The sequence below is a fragment of the Euwallacea similis genome, chromosome 4 (assembly GCF_039881205.1).
Source record: "Euwallacea similis isolate ESF13 chromosome 4, ESF131.1, whole genome shotgun sequence".
NCBI lineage: Eukaryota > Metazoa > Arthropoda > Insecta > Coleoptera > Curculionidae > Euwallacea > Euwallacea similis.
The window spans coordinates 8,158,345-8,178,918 of record NC_089612.1 but is presented as its reverse complement, the minus strand read 5'-3'; the positions used below and the strand labels follow the sequence as shown (position 1 = coordinate 8,178,918).

Below are 20,574 nucleotides of genomic sequence, written 5' to 3'. Positions count from 1 at the left end.
AAGTTAAATAAACAAGAAGTTCAAAACGAAGGAGTATTTATTTGAATTAAATTCTGCCTTTGGAGTCTGTGAAGTCCTTGAAGATGGAAATCAAAGAAGGAAATAGGCTAATTTATCAGCAATTAGCTTCTTTTGTAAATCCAAGTTTTTGGAGCAAGTTCACAGACCTGAAGTTAAATGTAGACAAATTGCATGAGACAGAACGGCACTTGTGGGGATACTTCCCATTAATTCGAAACAGTGAGATGCCATATCCTTTCCTCGAAGTAGACAGCACCTCTTTTAATGAGTAGGTTCATACAATTTAGCAATTAGATATTGGTCCACTTACCTTTAGTCTTACTGTAATTTGTGTAGGACCTCATCCTCTTGAATATCTTAAATAGTATATAAGGTGACCATTTGATAAATTCAACAATCGGGTTCTCAGTTATCTTAAGAGATGGAAGGTCCCTTAGATTAGGATCAAGTTGCACCATTTATAGCTTAATAAGAAAATATTTACAAATCGATACTCTATTGTACAGTAAGAAAGAAGTTGAGTTCAAGAGCAATATAGAGGATACACTTTAATTATCTATCTATTTTTTTTTAGAGATTTCAATGGTCAAAATACATATATTCCTTTTGAAGGAAAAATAATTAACAAAAACACAATAGAACAGTTTAAAGAATGCAATAAAGGTGAACTGTTAAATTCAGTGGGAGCCAACATTCATCAACTAATAAGTAATTGTGCAGCATTAGAGAGGCCCTCAATTTTAAATAGTTTTCTTGTTATATCATTTGCTGTGAGTCACTAAAATGATCATTTTTATTTATTAATCAAATTTAAAATTCAATTTTAGGATTTAAAAAAGTATCATTATTACTACTGGTTTGCATTTCCTGTGATACATAATTTAGTCATTGAAGTAGTCAATATTTCTGGTATATCTGAACACTTCAGCCCAGAATGCGTAAGTTGAGTAAATAGATCTATATCACATACAACATATAGGGTACCTATTTTTCAAGTGTTAACAGGGGGTTCTTAGTTATCTGGAGAGTTATGAAGTCATTTAATCGGGGCAAAGTGGTATAATTTGGAGCTTTACTTCTACAGCTCCATTTTGTCAAAGGAAAAAATTGCAATGTGTTGATATCCAATTTATATAACTTTGCCTTAGTTTAACTGATTTTCTAACTCTGTGAATAATTCAAATCTCCAGATATAAACTTGAAAACGGTCACTACCTATTGTTTAGTATAAGAAGTAATATATTTGCTATTCCAATGTATTAAACATATAAACTTGTCATGGAATGCAGATGCTTTTATCTTGTATAAATTATAGAAAATGACAGTTGCAGAACTTGACAAATGGGTGAGAATAGAAATTGTTAGTCAAATTTGCCAACTGTAACTGTGTTAATTTATACAGGGAACAAACATTTACATTTTGTCGCGATGCGAGATTTTAATAAGTTCAAATAGTATATAAAAGTATAGATAATTAATATTCATCTGTCTATAATAGGGGTCTGGTATGATTATGGCCTTAATTATTATGATTAGTTTCATTAATATTAAATGATGCCATAGGCTGACAAAATCATCAATGGAAACTTATGCTTATCCTGTATAGTATCAATTAATTTGTCATATGGTATTGATCTTTAGTCTAAAGTTTTTAATGCTAAATAACTCATAAATGATGAGGTTAAATAGAAAATATTCTGGAATTTAATTTATTTTATAAAAAATCCAGAAACTCACAGAAAAATGAGCAGGATCCCTATTAAATATCTCAACTTTGGAGTTAGTTTCCAGCCTTTTACTTTTTAATTAAACTGTTTTTTGATCCATTTTAGATGCAGGCTCTCCACAGTGGTTTCAAGCAATTGAGTGATACACAAAAACCATATTTTCTGTTCAATTCAAGCAAAAATGAAGTCGCAGAGCTCAAACACATGACTAATTTAATATCAGATGCTTCACATGATATTTATTTCGTATTCTACAATATTTCTAATAAGGCAGAGTTAGTGGGGTCTCAGTTGCGAAATTACGTTGCTGCTATTCTAAATTTTTGGTAGGAATTTTAATTAAAAAAGTTCTAATTGCGTTATTCACAAAGAATATTTCAGTCCTTTTTTACAAGGGAAATTACAAAATTTTATAGGGTTACAAGTGAGTAGAGAAAACTCACAACTCAACATAGTTCAATCTGTTATTTATATACTACGATTGCCTATTATTGACAATCAGGCGCTGTTAGAGACTTGGGTTGGTTGGGAGAAAAACGAACGCGATAAAATGGGGCCAAAAATGGCCAATATGAAAAATAGTCTGGATCCACGAATGTAAGGATGAAACTTTAATTGATAAATTCCTTGTGAAACTAGATTTAGGTTAGCTGAAAGTGCAGTTGACTTAAATCTCAAGTTAATGAAATGGAGGGTGGTGCCTGATATTGATTTGGAGGTGGTCAAAAATACTAAATGTTTGCTGCTGGGTGCTGGTACATTGGGTTGCTCAGTAGCTAGAAGCCTTTTGGTATATTTATCTTTGGCTGCAATTGGAACTAAAGAGGATAATAAGGCCCATTTTAGGGATGGGGCGTTAGAAATATAACTTTTGTAGATAATTCCACAGTGTCGTTTTCAAACCCAGTTAGACAAAGTTTGTTTACCTATGAAGATTCTGTAAAGATGAGACCTAAAGCCGAGGCTGCTGCGTCTAGATTACGAGAGATTTTTCCTGGTGTTGTAAGTTTTCATGCACGGGAGAATTTAATGAAGGTGCTTTTGAAAGATAACTGCCTTTAGCAATTAAGGATCCTTTTAGGAATCAAGGGGAGTTCAATTGACAATTCCAATGCCTGGACATACAGTAGGAGAAAGTACGCTAGAATTAACAATAAGAAATGTTGATTCTTTAGTTGACTTGATTAAAACTAATGATTTGATTTTCCTCCTGATGGATTCACGGGAGAGTCGATGGTTGCCTACCTTGTTGGGTGCCTTTTATAATAAGGTACACATTTGGAGATATCAATTTTACATTTCATATAGATTCACAATTAATTATATTTTTAGCTCGTCATAAATGCTGCTTTGGGCTTTGACAGTTACTTAATTATGCGACATGGCTACAAAGGTGATGACCAATATGATCTTCCCTGCTCGTCTAATATTGATGGTTACGAAGTTATACAAGGATGTAATTTGGGCTGCTATTTCTGTAACGAAGTTACGGCGCCTGGAGATGTAATTTTAAAGTTTTACACGTAGAATCATTTTTCTATTCTATTTTGTATTGGTTAGTCATTAAGCAACAGAACGTTGGATCAGCAGTGTACTGTAACCAGGCCCGGAGTGGCTCAAATCGCTGGGGCTTTGGCTGTTGAATTGGCCGTCTCAGTACTACAACATAAAGAAAGGTAAGAATTTTGTAGGTATTAATGGAAAAAAATATATTTTAGATTATGGTAGTAGATATAGGTAGGGAGCAGTTGGGTAATAATAAGACAATGTTTAAAATCTTTTCTTTGCTAGGAAAAATTCATAGTACGTCGCTCATCTATTTTTATATTTTCTTACTATAAATTGTGAAGTGTGCGTATAAATGCGACATTTTTTTCAGGAAAAAGAAAATTACAGCCGTCATTTTGTTAAGGTAGATGTTACCGATTTTCACTGTTTCGCGCAGATTTACAAGTTTTGTGCACTTCGTATGAATTTTCTAATATAAAAGCCATTTGCAAAATTTAGTTTTTCGCAATTGGTAACTTCGCCACTCACTTATTCTTTTTCTTTCGACGATCTTCGATTTTTAATAGCACTTTCCAAGATTTCCATGGTCGAATAATATTTTTAGAATTAATGCTCCAGCCTTTTACAAAACATCCTCCGCCAAAGATACATTCCCTCTATCTGAGCATCAAGGTCTCTTGGGCATAGTACCCCATTCTTTACGCGGCTTCCTATCATCATTTAATCAGATAATACCAGCAACAATGAAATATAATCAATGCGTGGCTTGTTCTGGACTCATTTTGAGCGAATATAAAAACCGAGGATTGGAGTTTTTGCTGAAAGTCTTCGATAGTTCCAAGCATTTAGAGGACGTAGCGAAGTTGACTGATATGTTTGATAATATCAATTTTGATGAGGTAAGTAAGCTATTTAGTATTTCTTATTGAATAAGAGATGTTTTTTTTTGGTTTGTAGGTCTTGGAATTGAGCGATGCAAGTTCTGAATAAATTTATCTGTAGTTTATTTATATATACCTTTATTAACTTGTGATATGCATCATTTTATTGGGATATAATTATTGAAATAAAACTTCTTTTCTCATATTAATGTGTTTTTTTTAAATTTTACACAGTAATCAACAAAACGTGCCGGTGACACTAATAATACAACATACAAAAAACCTGAAAGTGACAAAATGTATGTTTACATCACTTTAATCAATCTGAAGGCTTTTTAATTTTATTTGAGTTCTCTGTTTTTACACCTTTCAAGACTATTCCATAACTAAATTTTCCTCTAGTGCGTTACGGTTATAAGCTCATACTTAGGTAAAACTCATCTTAACGAAGAATTTCTTTATCGTCAAATAACGCATTATTTAACGCTCCCATACCTATTGTACCTTAAAATATTAATTGGTCGAGTGCTCAGTTATGAAATATAAAATAATATTAAAAGAATACTATTATATGCAATAACGTAACACTACTTCTAATAGTTATTTTTTAAAAATTAGAACCAACGTGATAGTCGTACAATCTAGCCCTGACAAAATAAGATTTACATACAATTCTATAACATATGAATATTTAATAGCGTTTTTCACTGGTCAAAGTTTAATTTTTAGACTTAATTTATGAAACTTGTTGAAGCAATGGTGAATCTAAAGTTTTTGAAGCTCATATAGTACGTATAAGTAAGTAATAAGAAGAGTGATTTAGTAGAGTTACAATGGGATTTATGTGTATCTCGTTACAACCCATTTAGCTATAGAGCTGATAATTGCTGAATATGAACGTAATTCTTAATTTTAGTATTTTTCCTCGGTATCAGGTATCACCAATCTTGATCTTTCTCAGTGTGAAACTTATAAAATTTTAAATTAATGGAGTTTTTAGGCTTTAATTTATGAAATTTGTTGATCCATTGTTGAATGAAAAGTTTCTTAAACTTATGGAAGGATAATAAGTGTGAGGGGGGATATGAATTGAATATAATATGATAATTTTTAATTTCTTGCTTATCAGGAGCAATGAAAACCAAATAAGGATTATACATATACAGGAATGACCAGTTCAAATCGGAACATAGGAATTGTGTAAGAGGGAGAAGGATCGTATAAGTTTTAATATGCCTCCAACAAAAACTAGCGAAATGCATCGAGAGGCTAGAGGTTGAATTGGATAGAGTCAGTCCGACTGGTGTCTCCACTTCGATGTTTAGATTAGTATCGATTTCGCTGTTTTTGTGGCGATGGACATTTTTAAAAATATCAGAGCTAAAAGTAGCAATGTAAATAAGTGCTACAAAAACGAAAACAATAACTTTGCGCGTTAAAATTGAAATTCCTTAAATGCTTTATTTACGCTGGTTAATTTGTTTATTTTCCAATATCGTATTACACGATAAACGAATCGTTCCGTTTATCAATTGACCTATAGCCTATAGACAATGTTATTAGCTCGGTTTTGGACCCACCAAAAATCATAAACAAATGTCAAGGAATTCAGATTATCATATTCATCAATGATATACCTAAGTTATACTATAATGAGGATATGTATAATAATTTATAAATAAGTGAAGATTTCGAAACGGTGAGATATCTGGCAATTATAGCTGGGCTGACTCCGCCTACTTCAATTGCTAGCCTCTCAACGTACTTCGTTGGTTTTTGTCGGTGGCATATTAAAACTTATAGGATCCTTCTCCCACTTACACAATTCCTATGTTCCGATTTGAATTGGTGGAATAGCTGTGAAATACCTGTATGTTTTCCATGTGTTACTTGTCTGGTTTCACTGAAAATTTTTCCAGTATTAATCAAATACAGAAAGGCAAAACCTAATCCGGAATTTTGTGTGAAAAATCTTGTAATTTATGATTTTTTTTCAAATCGGTATCAGCTACCATTTTACTATTTGGAACCAAATAGACCCCAAATATGGATGCAGGTTCATAAATTTTGCCCTCAATGCAACCTCAGCCAGGTTCATACATTCGTTAATTGCAAATCCTGTTCTTGTCAATTTTGACATTTGATTGTGATCATTCATTCATTCATTCATTTTAGGCCAAAATTTAAAGGAAGTGGAGGCGCAATTGGCGATCCGAAAATCGGAAGTGGGTCAACATAGTTTATGGTTGCTTTTTTGCCATAATTTGTGGCTTTGCATCCATATATTGGGTCCATTTCGGAGAGCATCCAGTGAATAACGTTAAAAAATAGTTTTGCAATTTCCTACTTAGTTATTAAGCCAACAAGGAATAGACTTAAATATGATATAATAGAAATAACTAGCCTCTAGCAATAACAGAAACGTTAAATTTGGGTATAACAACAATTAATGGATTCTATAACATTTAAGTCTAAATTTTGTACCTCTTTGCTATTAATCAGATTTCATCCGATATAAGAGGATATGCAGTTAACGTTTTCAGGAATTTAAGCTCAAGTTTTACGTTTTCCGACAAATAGGCAATAAAGGGTGCCACAATCCCGCTAACTAATAATGAATTGGTATAAGATGAAACAAAAAATTTCTTGTGAAGTCTTGTTGAAAAATTTGCAGTATGACTCGTTTGTCGTAACTTATTTCAGTAAGACGGAATGTGTCGAAGTCAAAGTTGATTTTAAGACCGAACTTATTAAAATTCAAAAATATGTTATATTTATTTATGATTTATTGTATTTATTTCAGGTGTTTTTGACCAGGAATTTTTGGTGCACTCGTCATTAGTATAAGAGATGTAAGTAAATAAAAGATAATAACTATTTTTTTAGGACTGCCACGGCGGATCGTGTTGGATTTTGTAAAAAATAGAAAAAAATATAAAAATTTAAAGTTCCAATAGAGCATGAATGCTCCTAGAGCGTGCTTCAACAGTCCATTAAATTATTGACCAGACTGAAGGGAAAAACTGACCTAATTCCAAATGCGGACAATGCTGTCGAGTTCGAAAACGTATTCTTATTAAATATTAAATTACGAAAAATCTTGTTGTATCTGACAAATGCCGGTAGGCGCCATTTAAAGTAAACGCTAAATATGACAATTTTTTAAATTTATGTTTATTTTTATTCGTTGGATTTTTGAGTTGCAACTTTGTTCTTTTGCTTTGGAAATAACATCGAGAATTTTTGATAGTTTGACTAAATTTCGCTTAACGTTACGTACAGTTACAAAATTAGCGCACCACTGACCTGGATTCGAGCCACTTTATTTCTCATGTTGAATTGGGAGATTGAAACTCTATTATTGATATTTTATAGCGATTTCTAGTTTGGCCGAGAGGCTTTGAAATAACGGACAAATGACTGGCAATTGTTTGTTTGTAATTGTTACTCTCTAGAGACACCTATGGGAAAAAATCCGAAATAATCCAACGTTTAGAGCCGATACACAGAATCAGCATTTTTTTTGTAAAATGTGACGGTTTAGATATAGAAACATGATATATCGTTTCAAAGGAAATTTAGTTATCTCTCAGCGCATTTGCTAATATACAGGGTAATTGAGGATAGTCTACGCTATTTGTGTGTGAAGGATAGAAAAACAAGCAGGCAATATGACAATATTGGGTAACACATCTGTCTCACAACATTACCATAAAACTTAATTTACTATCTGAGCCATTCACCTGAATTTGAATCACTGAATTTTTCATATTTTTCACTGGGCTTAGAGATCTTCGATACGATGTACTGCTTTGAAGTCGTATAACCGCGCAAATGAATATTCACAGTTGTTTGAACAATTGAATTTTTTTTCAACCATCATGGCGGTCCTGAGCCACCCTCGGCAAAAGTGCCAAAATGATTCACTGGGTGGAGGTCATATACAAAACTTCAGTTTTTGTGAGAAATTACTTGAAGTTTTAACATCAGAATCTGTGTCGCCTATTAATGGATTTAGGATGATTAGAAAAAAATTAGGCAGTAGATGTGTGGGTGAGTTTATTTACTATTTATTAGGCTTAAAGGGTGCATTGTTTTTATGGACTATAAAAATGTAGTGTTTAACTACTGCGAAGTGTTTTCTTTTGTACTTTTCTGCATCCATGAAATTATTTTTTCGTTTTTTAAGTGTATTGTCTGTTTTTAATGTGTGTTTGGGGTCTTTATTTAATTTAGTGTAATTCCCATCGGCCCTCAATTATCTCTTATTCTGTTATTTTCAAGGCATTTTTTGCAAAACAGAATTTTTTATATGTCTACCAATCTACGAGATTGAACCTCAAACCGTGCAAAAATCCAAGATGGCGCTCATAATTTTTAAACATTTGAAACTGCAAATTCCAAATTGTTCAACTTTGCACCAATTTAACCGTGATCTTGATGGTTGAGTTCCACAAATAAACGTCGTATATATTTATATGCCACATTACAATTTTGACCGAATTGTATTATATAGAATTTTTAATATCTGGATTTTCTTTTAAATAGGAAATATGTAGCTAGATTTTATCGAGACTCAATGCATTCAGTTGCTCATTGTGGTACTGCCGGTGCAATGAGTGAATAAATTGAGCATTCTAACACTTTAATTATATTGTATGAATCCTGACACGAGTCAAGATTGCTTAATTCCTTAGATCGATAAAGGACAGGAGTATTTAAATCAAGAAATTGTATCCTATTTTTTACTGCAGAGTGATGCACTGTAATTTTCCTAAAACCTCTTACTACATTAAGATAAAGATCTCCCTACCTTTACTTATCTTATATACATTGTGTACTTACTGATGATACTCACATGTGTAAGTATACAGGTATCACCAGTTCACGTGGGAGAAACATCGCATAAGGTTTAATATGTCTGCGATAACGACCAACGAAGTAGGTTGCGAATGGTGCTAGTGGCTCAAGTGGGCGGAGTTAGTTCAATGTTGCCAGATCGTTCTCCGTTTTAGAATTTTTACTAATATAAGTTCTACTTATGGATTTATCGTTTTTTTTTAAATTTATTTACATTGCTGTTTTTGCTCCGATGTGTTTAAAAACTTCCATCACCTTGGAAGTCGCGAAATCGATACTAATTTTAAAACTGAAGAGAAGATGTCGACTAGACTGACTTCGTCCACATCCTAGCCTCGCAACCCACTTTGTTGGTCTTTGTCGGATACATATTAAACCTAATGCGGTCTTTCTTCCACTTGCACAATTTCTGTGTTTCTACCTGAACTGGTGATACCTGTATAATTAACTATTAAAAAATTAGAAAATTCTCTTTTTCGAAGGAATTTCATATAATTTTCGTTATGCAGTGTTTTCTGGTAGGTCATTGATATGTTATGAACCATTGACAACTGAACTAATTTAATATTACCAAATTCGAAAAAAACGAATTCTAAGTTTCACTTTACTTTATATTTTAGATTGTGGCACCCTGAAAAACTGTGTTACAGTCTTGTAAGCTCAAGCCCATAGCATTATTTAGTGCTACGAACTTGGGCTTTACTCTAATTAGACTTCAGCTTAATTAGCTTAATTAGAGTGTAGTCTAATTAGCTTAATTAGATTTTAGTCGAATTAACTTAATTAGATGGTAGTCTAATTAGATTAATTAGATTTTAGTCGAATTAGACTTTGGTCTAATTGTCATAGTGTATATTTAAAAATACCATAAATACCATTTTCTACGCGTCAGATCACAGTTACCCCAGGTTATCGTTGTGTAATCGAAATAATCAATCTTCAAAATCCTCTTAAATTTGATGCGAAATCCCAAGAGAAATTGTAATCTGACCATCTTCTTTCCCCTAATATCTAGAACATTTATAAAAATAGGTTTCGCACATTGGGAAAATATAATCATCACTTTCTAACAAAAAGGGGCCTACTATTGGAGGAAATATACAAATTTTTCCTGTGAAAACTAAATTTCTCTACACTCTCGCTTATGGTGTAAATGGAGGATATTCTTAAGCCGTCCTTGTTGGCGATGATCTGGAAATGGGGCGTAGGGCGGTATTCGTGATTGTATGGAGATCCCTGTAATAAAAGTGGTCTTTTCTGGGAGTCTGAGGTGAAAGACCGGTTAAATAAGCTGGCCACGTGCTTTGGCGTGGATAATCTAATTGATAAGGGGCGCTTGGTGGAAGAGAATGGGGCTTTTCCATGAAGGAACGCAATTTCATTTCTGCGTCTTTCCAACACGTTTTGGTAGACATTTGTGTCCTTACGACCCTTGGCGAAGTTGTTATAATAGTAGCGGAGAATGCTACCAGAATTGTTGTTGTCTTTCTTAGCGATTTGTTTAGTAAATAAGTTGTTGTTATTCCTAAAAAATTGGTGATTCTGGGGCGGCGCAGAGGGGTAGTAAATCTTCTTCAATGTTGACGTGGCCGTTGGTTTACGAGATTTATTTACCGACTCTAATGCTGGAGCATTTTGGAATTTCAACGTACAACTACATGGAGCATCTGCTTGACATGCTGTTTCAGTACGTTGTCACACTTCCTGTTGAGTTGTTTCCGTTTTTAGGACATTCAAGAGAGTAGCTTTAAACCTACCTGTAAGAATTTAACTGGACACACACCCTGACGGTTATCTCCGGAACGGATCATAACCATGCCGTCAATTTCATCACCAATCTGAATCACTATTTGGTCCCTTAGAAGCGTTAATCCATTGTCCCCATCAGTGACTTGTAAATTATGTGTGACCTGTTTAAGAGAGGTGCAACAGTAAATTGCCCCAATCGTGAAAGCGTGCCAATGGACTTACTTGCAAAGGTTTTTCACCAGAAGATAGTTTGGACACGTATTTGGAAGGAAAATATCCTACTTTTCCAAAACACTTTCCCTTCCACCAGTCTGGATCTGAGGTGTCTATGACCGTGACTTTGTATCCAGCTTTCAGGTCTAGTTCATCCTGATGGCGCGCCTTGAAGTTGTATAATACTACGTAGAGATTTGTTGGCAATAGTCTGTTGGATTTCTAAAGAAAAACATGTCAGAGTTAGCTAGAGAAGAATCTCGTGTTAGTCAGCAAAAATACTATTGATTTGTCTCGCATTGTAAATGTACCATGATTGGAGCATTGGAACCGGGTCGATATGGATATTGTGCAATCTCATCTTTTTCGCTTTACTTTCTATCCTAATCTAACAACTTTAATATCAGGAAAAATATTTCTTCTTAAATAATTAAGGAAGGAAAATCATAGTTGTCCGAATATTCCTTCTCAAATCTCTACGTTCCTCATTTCTCAACTCATCACACTTTTATAGTTTTTCACCAGTCTAATTCAGTTGAAAACTCACGCTTCGTCGTAATTTATGGTTTTATATTATGACATTTGGACATAGAACTAAATGTTTTATATATAATAACAATGTTTTAATTAACTAACATGGGGAATACTCACTTTGCCAACAGGACTAGGACAAGGTGAAGTACTAGCAGAAGAAGGGCTTTTCTCGCTTTCATCCGGCAGCTCGACTGAAGACATTCTGATATTTTTCGCCGATAATAATCGTCGATTATGGACAGGACTTGACGGAGCTAAAGACACAATGTGGCGCATTAAAGGCAAGTTTTTAAATCGAAAATTATTTCAATACGTTATTTATGTTTGGTTAAATAGGGCAGGTATTTCAATGAAAATTGGGTGAGAGTTATTTGTCTAACAAGTGTGGAAAATGATATTTTACCGCACGCTGACTGAACTACTCAAAGCGGAGTTCGGTCGGTTCCGCTTTTCGTTGTTCGGTCAGCCGCAATCATCGTGTCGTAAAAATACTTCGGTAAGTGATACGTACAATATTTTTCCTACTAGCGGACGTATGTTAACTTTATTTATTAAGTAGAATAATGGCGCCTGGTAAAATTTTCAGAAGTACATGCGCAGTAGAAATTTTACTGTATGCATATTAATGTCAAATACCCGCAAAAAGTTGTGACACTGACACATGCCACTTTGATTTGCGTGCGGTAAAACTTTTTACAGCCCGACAATGTTGTTTTAAGTGCTCAGAGCGTAAAAGCTTTTTTAATTTACTAGATTTTTATATATTTTAGTATATTGCAAGGGTGTCAAGAAATTTCGCTCTTGAAATTTCAAGCGATAGTCGCATCAAGCAAGGCTGATTTTCATTGAAACACCCATTTGCATGGAATTAAGATCAACCTTATTTCGTATTTGAGGAACTTCATGAAAACTTACTCTAAATTTATCTGTTACCACTGTTTTACTATGATGTTATTATAAGTACATGCTTTGCGAGGAAGTTCGAAATAGGTGAGAAAAACGTTCATGTGTATGGTAGGATTGGTTGCAGATAACATACGTATTAAGAAAAGTGGGTCAAAAATTGCTGGTGGAATTGAGATGTGACTGAACAGCAAATTTCCAAAATTCCTCAAGTTACATGCCCTTCTGATACGTGTATGTGTACAAAATAAAAATTCATATCAAGATGCATACTTGATTGGGCTTGCAACTCTTTTCTTACGGGTTGGGTTGGAACAGACCTTGGAGGGACAGTACTTGAAACAACTGTGAAACATGCAAGTTAGTAAACTTCATAATGGCAGGTAAACCTTAAATCTAATAACGTTTCATTGTGAGGTTACATAAAGGAGTTAAACGGTGCAGAACAACAATAAAGTGGAGCCGAGCCGTGCAATCAGTCGCAAAGTAGAGAAGCTGAAACAATTTGAAATAAATAATTTACCGTATAAATTTGGTTCGTGCTTTAGTCTAAAAAACAAATTTATAGGTAAAATGAACACCAGGAAGCCATAGAAAACAGAAACAAATTATAGACATCCTCCTACACTGAATCTTAGACGAAGAACTGTGGTTCGAATGAGGGTCGCTGGCCGCATTAGCTCCATGTCGTTGCCGTCGCTGAGCGTGCTCAGTACTCTCTGGGGAGTCCAGGGAAAGACTTTTCATCCTTAAGTTGAGTTTTTGACGTCTTGGAGAATGGGGAGCTAAATTGGAAGGCATAAAATGTGATAAATCAAGTAAACTTGCAGGTGTTATTATAATGGGTGTATGTATAGGGGGGAATTGCCTGTTTTGAAGCAGACAGTAGGTTAGTTTGGGACCCAAGCAAAGTTAATTCGAAATGATGTTGGTGTAGGTATAACTACAGGTTTGGCTACTTACTAAAACAGGCAACTTTATGTTTCTATGTAAGGGAATAATATACCTACACTTCGCTTCGAATTTAACGCACCGTTAAGGTTTCGCTCATTTTCTAAGTCAGTTTTCTAGCGAGCGAGTGGCTAAATTTCAATTTTTTTTTGTTATATAATATTTCGTTTTCAGGTTTATTAACACATATACAGGGTGTTTGTATAGAAACCAGTTTAGGTTGAAAAGAAAATAAAAGAGGAACTTTGAATGGGTGGTTCGCTCACTGTTACTGCCATTGTAATTTGACGTTTCGTCCTCACTGACATTTTACAAAAGAATGTCAAAGAAGATATTTATCAGGCGATGACAGCGCGAGAGCGACATTATTGGTTTATAGAGGATTGAATTCAGAAAAGAATTATGCAGTTTATACAGAAACCAGTTTGGTAAATATTTCATTTTTATCCCACTCTGAGTGATAAACTTCTTCTATCACGATGCGTGATTAAGTTTACACAGACTTCTTACAGCTTATATGACCACGTACTCATAATGATGGTCACAATGAGCAAACCATCTGTTCGATGTTTCTCTTTTTCCTATGGTCAACTTTGCCTCATGGGACTGGAAATATCTCGTACCTTAAAGGGCAAAGTTCCGTGACAAGATGTTAGTAAGAACGAAACGTCAACTCACAACGATAATGACAGTGAGCGGACCTCTCATTTGACATTTTTGTTTTTCTTTCTTGGCCAACGTTGCATCATGCGGCTGCAAATCACCAACCACTTTGTCATGTGAATTGACAGGGTCTGACATTAAGTTCTCTATTTTATTTAATAATACAGATAAAAAGGTGAGCAAAAAATAATGTGCTTAAAAAAGATGAGGTTATGTCTGATCTAGAGAGAGATCTGTTGACACATCTGTAATCTGCTACAGATGATGGTGAAATGAAGGACTAAACTGTGTTCTCTGCATGAGTACGAATGCTTTGTATAGGCACAAAACTGAAGTTGACACTATTCCCTTCGTCTTTGTATCATTTATGACGAAAAAAATGTTAAAAATTGAATAAATGGATCGATTTTCGAGTAAACTGGCTTTGAAATTGAGTGGAATTTACCAGTGCCTTAATCCCGACTCTAAGGTGTATTATACGCATTGAAAATTAATATGCGACAAAACAAACACATGCAATTTCGATATTATGCAATTCTTCACTATTTATTCTAAAAAAAAAACGGTTGTTTATGCTATCGCCGATCTCAAAAAATTCTTTACATGATCCCAGTTATTGTCGCTAATCAAGGCAGAGCATAAACGACGTTATTTTACTCGCATCTCCTATTTAAACTACGAACAGTCAGACCATTTTGAGGGCTCAAATTGGTCACCGAATCTAACAGTACAGACCGACACTGTAGCTCCCAAAGATTGGACAAAAAAATCCAGAACCTGACGAAGGTATCTTCATGCTATCTCCTAAACGAAACAATAGCGAAGTTCAGAAATTTAGACGTACTACAAACTCAGCTTAACACAGATGGTGAATGCTAGATTCTAATTACCTAAGTGCCTCTATAAGTTATTCCAATAAACGTCGGATTGATCTACAGGAATCGATTAATTTAATTAAGCCATCATGCAAAAACACTTAAAGCTAGTTGAAAGCTCAAATGAGTAGTGGTAGGTGATGGGGAAGTTTTCAACCTGGGGGCGAATGAATGGAACTGATATGAAAAGTCTTGTTGAGCGCGAAAAATCAAAACCAAACCAAAGACTTACATTTTTTGTGCGGGGCAAGAAAAAAGACTCACAGTTCCAAAACGTGTTTATTATCACAGTCAGAGATGTAACAATCAAATAATAATTCCTTATGGCGCCTTTCAGCAATGCAACATTCACACATACACTATTGTCTTATTGTTACCATGTCTGCCCTATTATAATCACCGATAATATTTTATTAGTTTCGTCGTTTGTTTGACGCGTCTTTTGCTATTTACTCTTATTACTCTTAATTAAAGATTTTTTGGAACCGGTTAGCGAAGTTTTTCCTTTGGAGGGAGCGGGGGACGGACACTTAGGGGGCAATTCGATAATATTTCCGTTATCTAACTGAGGACCTAAACACAGGGGTTGACCAAATGGACGATTTCCAGACCCATCTTGCGAATTCCTTTCTGAAAACGTAGCATAATTTCATCTTTTGGATTAAGTGCTCATGTGTTATGCAAACTTAGAAACCCAAACTTCGCTGTTAATAAAGCGGCAGTTGTAGCGTGTAAAGCTTTGACATACCCGGTTTAAGTAGTTTAGCGAAAACGGGTAATAAGCACAGTTAAATGTACTTAATATTTCATAATCATCATTCATTATTCCTGATTTTGTTGATGATATTAAAATAACACAGGTCAACAGGAAAAACTTTTAATTTGTTTTTTTACTTCAATAGTCATTTTCTGATTTTTTTATGATCGAAAACATTAAATATTTGATGTTTTTTTTTATGACAAAAACATTAAAGAATGCTTTTGCCCCTTTTGCAATGGTCAATAGATGAATATTTCAGTTTTTATGGCCATTGAAGGTACAGGTTTTCAATGTATACCAATTTGGATTGACGTGCAAAAGACAACTCAAATTTCCCTTTCTTAAAAGAGTTGAAGCGATGATGCATCGAGTTCCGTAGAATGAAAAGTCCGGTCGGTTGTAACTGATTTTAGTCTCAGTTACTTGCAAATTCTCGATTACCTATAAGTGAGAAATTAGTCTGGTTTACTTAAAAATTCCTGAAAGTTCATGATCCGATTAGCTCGGGATTCTGTAAAAAATTTTAGAATGGTCTATTCGGTTTGGACCGAATTTATTGAAAATTACCGACGATTTCTATTCGAATGAGCCTAAAATTACTTAAAAATTCTCGGAAACGTATAATTAGGTCCGTTCGAATTAAAAAGTCCCAAAAGTGTTATGACAGACTGTCTTTAGTTACTTAAATTTTTTTAAAGAAACAGAATTGCATTTGTTTGGACTACTTCGAAATTTATGAAAAGCTGTGTTATTTTTGTGGATTGTGTAGGTGAGAAAAATGAGATTAAGATTAGGAAAACCCAGACTGAAAATTCGTATTGAGCCGTTGACCTGTGTAATCTTTGGTGTCAAATTAAACCAGTTTGAAATTAAATAGAGTTTGGTTATAATTTTTATGAACCTTTTAACATTTGAAGACTCTTTTTAAATTATATTTCGTTAGGGTTTATCACAAAATCTTAATTCTAACGTTTACGAAGTTATAAGATTAAGTTGTTGAATGCATCGACTCGACCTAAATTTTAGTAACCGATTGTTACCTACTTTTACTTACACTTTATTCGTTTTTTATGCCTCATAATTTGGTTTAACAAATCAATACATGAACATGTTTTCACAGTAAGAAAAGAAATCAAACCTTCTCTACAGTTTTATTTTGCATATAGGGAACGGAAAACAAAAAACAAGGTTGAGATAATAGTTTTACCGACTCCTTAGGTCAACTTTCCTGCTATCAGTTAGAAAAATGGGACTGAAAGTACATACTTTCCGCCGACCGGTTTAAAAAAAAGTATATTAAATTTTTTAGTTTCTTGTTTTCAACATTTTTCAATTCAAGTTTTTTCCTTCATAATCTTTTTCCGACATTTTCAACATCTTCCTTTGCACTTGATGTTGGCTCAACATCTTAATAAATTATTTTGAAATTTTGAATTACACTTAAGGTACGTTTAATTTCAGTTTACATTATTGTACAGTTTGGTGGGTATTTTGCATTGATTAAAAAAATACATTATTGGCGTGTTAAAATGTTCAAAAACATATGCTGCGGTTACATATGAACAAACAATAATCATTATTCTATGTCATAAGCTTAAGCCTTATCACATCTAAATCTTCGTTTTAGGCTAAATTCAAAACTTTCTTACTTTTAGCTTTCATCCGGATCGTTTTGTTTTACTCAAGCTCCATCTTCCTGCCAGGAACCTGCTAAAGTCTATTAGCTAATCTAACTACTTAAGTTATTATTAATTGTAACTTTCAAACTACAAAACGTATTTACACAGCAAGCACACTGGACCTTGAATGCCAAACCTGATACAGGATCTACAGGGAGGTTCAAATTTTTAAGTGACTTAGTTAGGGGTGGCGAAAAAGAGGCTACTGGACCTAAGGTATTGTAATTTTTGCTTGAAATTGTAACTGGAATTTGGGAGAAGTGTGACCTGTGTAAATACATAAGGAACACTGTTAAATGACTGAAAATAGAAATGGCAATTGAGTAAAACAAAATGAGGTTTTACTATAAAAAATTTTACTTTTATAACAGAGACAGGTATATTTCGTGTCTCTTCCAGTAAAAGGCTCTAGAATTCCATATATTTGCTTTTTTGGATTTAATGCTTCATGAACGACTTATTCGAAAGTGTAAAGTGTTGTAATACTTGAAAAGTGAAAAATTTTAAGTCTCATGAAGAGCAAGCTTAGGACCCTTTTTCTGTCTTTAGACAACTTTCGAATAAGCCTTATATGGTTAGTTAGGGTTCCCATTCCGTAACATGCGGCTGGCAGGGACAAAAAGGGGGAAAACAAAGTGACTGGACGATAGATTTGCTTCTAAATAAATGCCACCATACAAGTCTATCAGAAACAGCATAATCAATCCCTAAGCTCGATTCAGTAACGATCATGCTAATACCGAAGACTTAATTTTAAGGGCAACACATTTCCAGGTGACTTATCTGGAAAGAAAATTTCCAGCGGCTTTGCTGGCACCCCCTGTGTCTTCATCATAGATTTTGATTGAAAGAGCCAGCGAAGCGTTGGAAATTTTAAATTCTAAATCAGTTAGTCTGAAGGAACAGTTTACAAAGAGATTTCACGAGACATTTGAGGGCAATTTTAAGCAAGTGTTTTACGTCGCTATTTTCGTTCGCTATTTTGCCAATGAAAGTGAATCAAAAGGTATCTCTTAGAGGCCCCATCTACCCTATAATTTGATTTCCAGAAACTTCATTTACTGTAATTTTGTCGTGATAGACGGGAAAGCAGCCCCACAGCTCTTTACTGCCTAGAAATTTCAGTTATCTAACGGACAGAAAATTTAATTTATCAGTTTGCTATAAAATGGCAGCTAAAAATTTAGGACTTTGATTTTGTGAAGGCAACATTTGGGGTGCTAAGCAACACTTGGTAGGTATTGATGCAAAACGCTTGCAGGTTATATAGTTAATACATCTAAAGCTGAAGACACATCGACATCAAGTAACAACATCCAGGCCCTGTCGTTTTGTAGAATAAACTTCCGTTTAAATCGAGGGGGTACTAAATTGCTGGCCAAACGAAACGTATTTATCAAATATGGTTCCTACAAAAATGATGCGAAAAAATGGACCCGTTAAGAGTAACTTACAGAGATAGTTAAGTGACCGGAGGGTTTCCAGGTGTGCTAACTCTGAGATAGCAATTAACTATAGCAAATCACTAATGCCTTAGGGAGAGTGGAAACAGTTTGTCGATAGTTTTCCGTAAAATTTTTCCCTAGAGAAAAATTACATCATCTTATTTGGAGACACTTTATGGAACTTGGAAATTTCCGGAACTTTAATACTCTGTAAGTTACATTAAGAATGGATTTATTTAAAATCTCTCATTTAAGAGAATCCTGTGGAAGTTTTAAATTTGCTTCAAAAAGTTGCTTGGTACACCTTCTTTGGCTAGCTGTTTAGTGTTCGCTGGTAAGCTTGGCCGGACTATAATTGTTATGACACTATGAAAATGCGGAGTTCTGTTAAACTTACCAGTAATTTAGTTTTTTAAGCGGATCAGTTGTGGAACATTAATGAAGCAAAGTTTTGACTGTGAGATTTGAAGTTTGAGTTGAGACATAGTCATACCAAGCACCCTTAGTCCTCGTTCATATTTGCACCTCTCAAGAAGTACTTTACCCATACTGCCCTAAAATTCTTGCACAGTAAATTACAAAATAATTGCACAATATTGACACCCACATTTAAGATCTATTAATTGAGTTTTTTTCGAGCAGCATCGTGCGGTAGTTCACAGTAAATTTCTGCACCAGTGCAATATGAACCTCTACTTTTAAGGTCTATTCCTGGGATTTTTCTGCAATGCCTTCGTTGAGCGGTCTCAATATGTGCAAGGCCTTAGGGTCAATAGATCAGACTACAGATAACTTTATCATGCGAAAGACAATTTCTAAGGAAAACAGGAACCTCGCTCGTGCGTCTATTTCATCCTTTCTCTGGAAATTATCCTGGTGATAAAGTTACCTGGATATCTTAGATCTTTGTTCACATTTGGTGGAATGAATATTCAAACGACAGGGTAGCAAATCATGATCACAACATAGAAAACCATTGGCGTGCTTTGCGTACTTTCTGGCAGGGAGATGGAGCGATGACCGGGACTGCCGTGTCTGGACCTGGACCCAAACCCAGTGAGACTCTTCATGCCAGCGAAGAGCCTCCTGCGCATCGAGGTCGTGTCCTGAGGGGGCGTGGACGATTGTGCGCTACTTGAGGATTGCTGTTTACTGCGCCGCTGGTCTGCACAAAGCCGTAGGTAGTTAATCTTTTATAGTTTATTCTTACAGTATTTTTTTAGTTTATTTTATCTTTGTAGTATGGGAATCAAGAGCAGTAACGAAGTTTTACTAGTGGAAGACAAAGTTTGGAGGCCTGGGAGTAGCGAGACCTCCAATTTGTTTGAGACCAGTAAAACCGTTACTGTCTATGGCCTATAAAATATTACTTCTATTATCGCAGCCGCATAATTATAGTATTCAAAACAACTGCTGAAACGATATTTATTTTGTATCCAGGTAATTTTTTACACACGATTTGATTCAGATCTAAACCACTTTGATATGGCTTCAAGTTTGAAACATTTATGGTTAACCCTAAATTTCTCTCAAACTATTTTAGCTTTATCAACTGGAAAATACATCTTACTGCGATCTATACAGATATCGTAACACTCAAAAACAAACAAATCATACAAACACTATTTTTATACATAACCGTGCATAAAGTAACATTTACTGTACCGATTCGAGGTTGGTGGGCATCATGTTGACATAACACCAGGTGGTTGACACCATATTGGCATGGCATAGTTGTTCATTACTGTGTGAATTGCAGTTAAGAATTATTAACTAATTAAGCTGAAATTGGTACTTTGTTGTC

At 34.5% G+C, this 20,574-nt stretch overlaps 2 protein-coding genes across 15 annotated transcripts in view; one reads left to right on the top strand and one right to left on the bottom strand.

Moving 5' to 3' along the window:
• The first annotated feature begins 40 nt into the window (after positions 1 to 40).
• Atg7 (Autophagy-related 7) lies at positions 41 to 4,343 on the top strand. Its single transcript, XM_066388704.1, has 12 exons — positions 41 to 289; positions 596 to 791; positions 849 to 959; positions 1,854 to 2,074; positions 2,130 to 2,345; positions 2,394 to 2,538; positions 2,595 to 2,750; positions 2,830 to 3,018; positions 3,081 to 3,251; positions 3,309 to 3,424; positions 3,862 to 4,156; positions 4,215 to 4,343. Exons 1-12 carry the CDS (start codon positions 84 to 86, stop codon positions 4,245 to 4,247), a joined length of 2,055 nt encoding a protein of 684 aa, XP_066244801.1. The 5' UTR covers positions 41 to 83; the 3' UTR covers positions 4,248 to 4,343.
• A 6,105-nt stretch (positions 4,344 to 10,448) lies between these two features.
• The window catches only part of Stacl (Stac-like), a 133,178-nt gene continuing 123,052 nt past the window's right edge, over positions 10,449 to 20,574 (bottom strand). For 6 of the 14 annotated variants that reach the window (XM_066388691.1, XM_066388690.1, XM_066388699.1 and 3 more), the window contains 7 exons: positions 19,765 to 19,935; positions 13,024 to 13,182; positions 12,671 to 12,742; positions 11,612 to 11,748; positions 10,970 to 11,182; positions 10,756 to 10,908; positions 10,568 to 10,702 (listed from right to left, as the gene is read on the bottom strand). In XM_066388691.1, the coding sequence (XP_066244788.1) occupies positions 10,694 to 10,702; positions 10,756 to 10,908; positions 10,970 to 11,182; positions 11,612 to 11,748; positions 12,671 to 12,742; positions 13,024 to 13,182; positions 19,765 to 19,935 (914 nt within the window). In that variant the 3' untranslated portion in view covers positions 10,568 to 10,693. Of the gene's footprint in view, positions 10,541 to 10,567; positions 10,703 to 10,755; positions 10,909 to 10,969; positions 11,183 to 11,611; positions 11,749 to 12,670; positions 12,743 to 13,023; positions 13,183 to 14,746; positions 14,816 to 15,151; positions 15,517 to 19,764; positions 19,936 to 20,574 lie in introns of those variants that run through there. The other 8 variants (XM_066388697.1, XM_066388700.1, XR_010752059.1 and 5 more) reach the window with 7 other exon arrangements.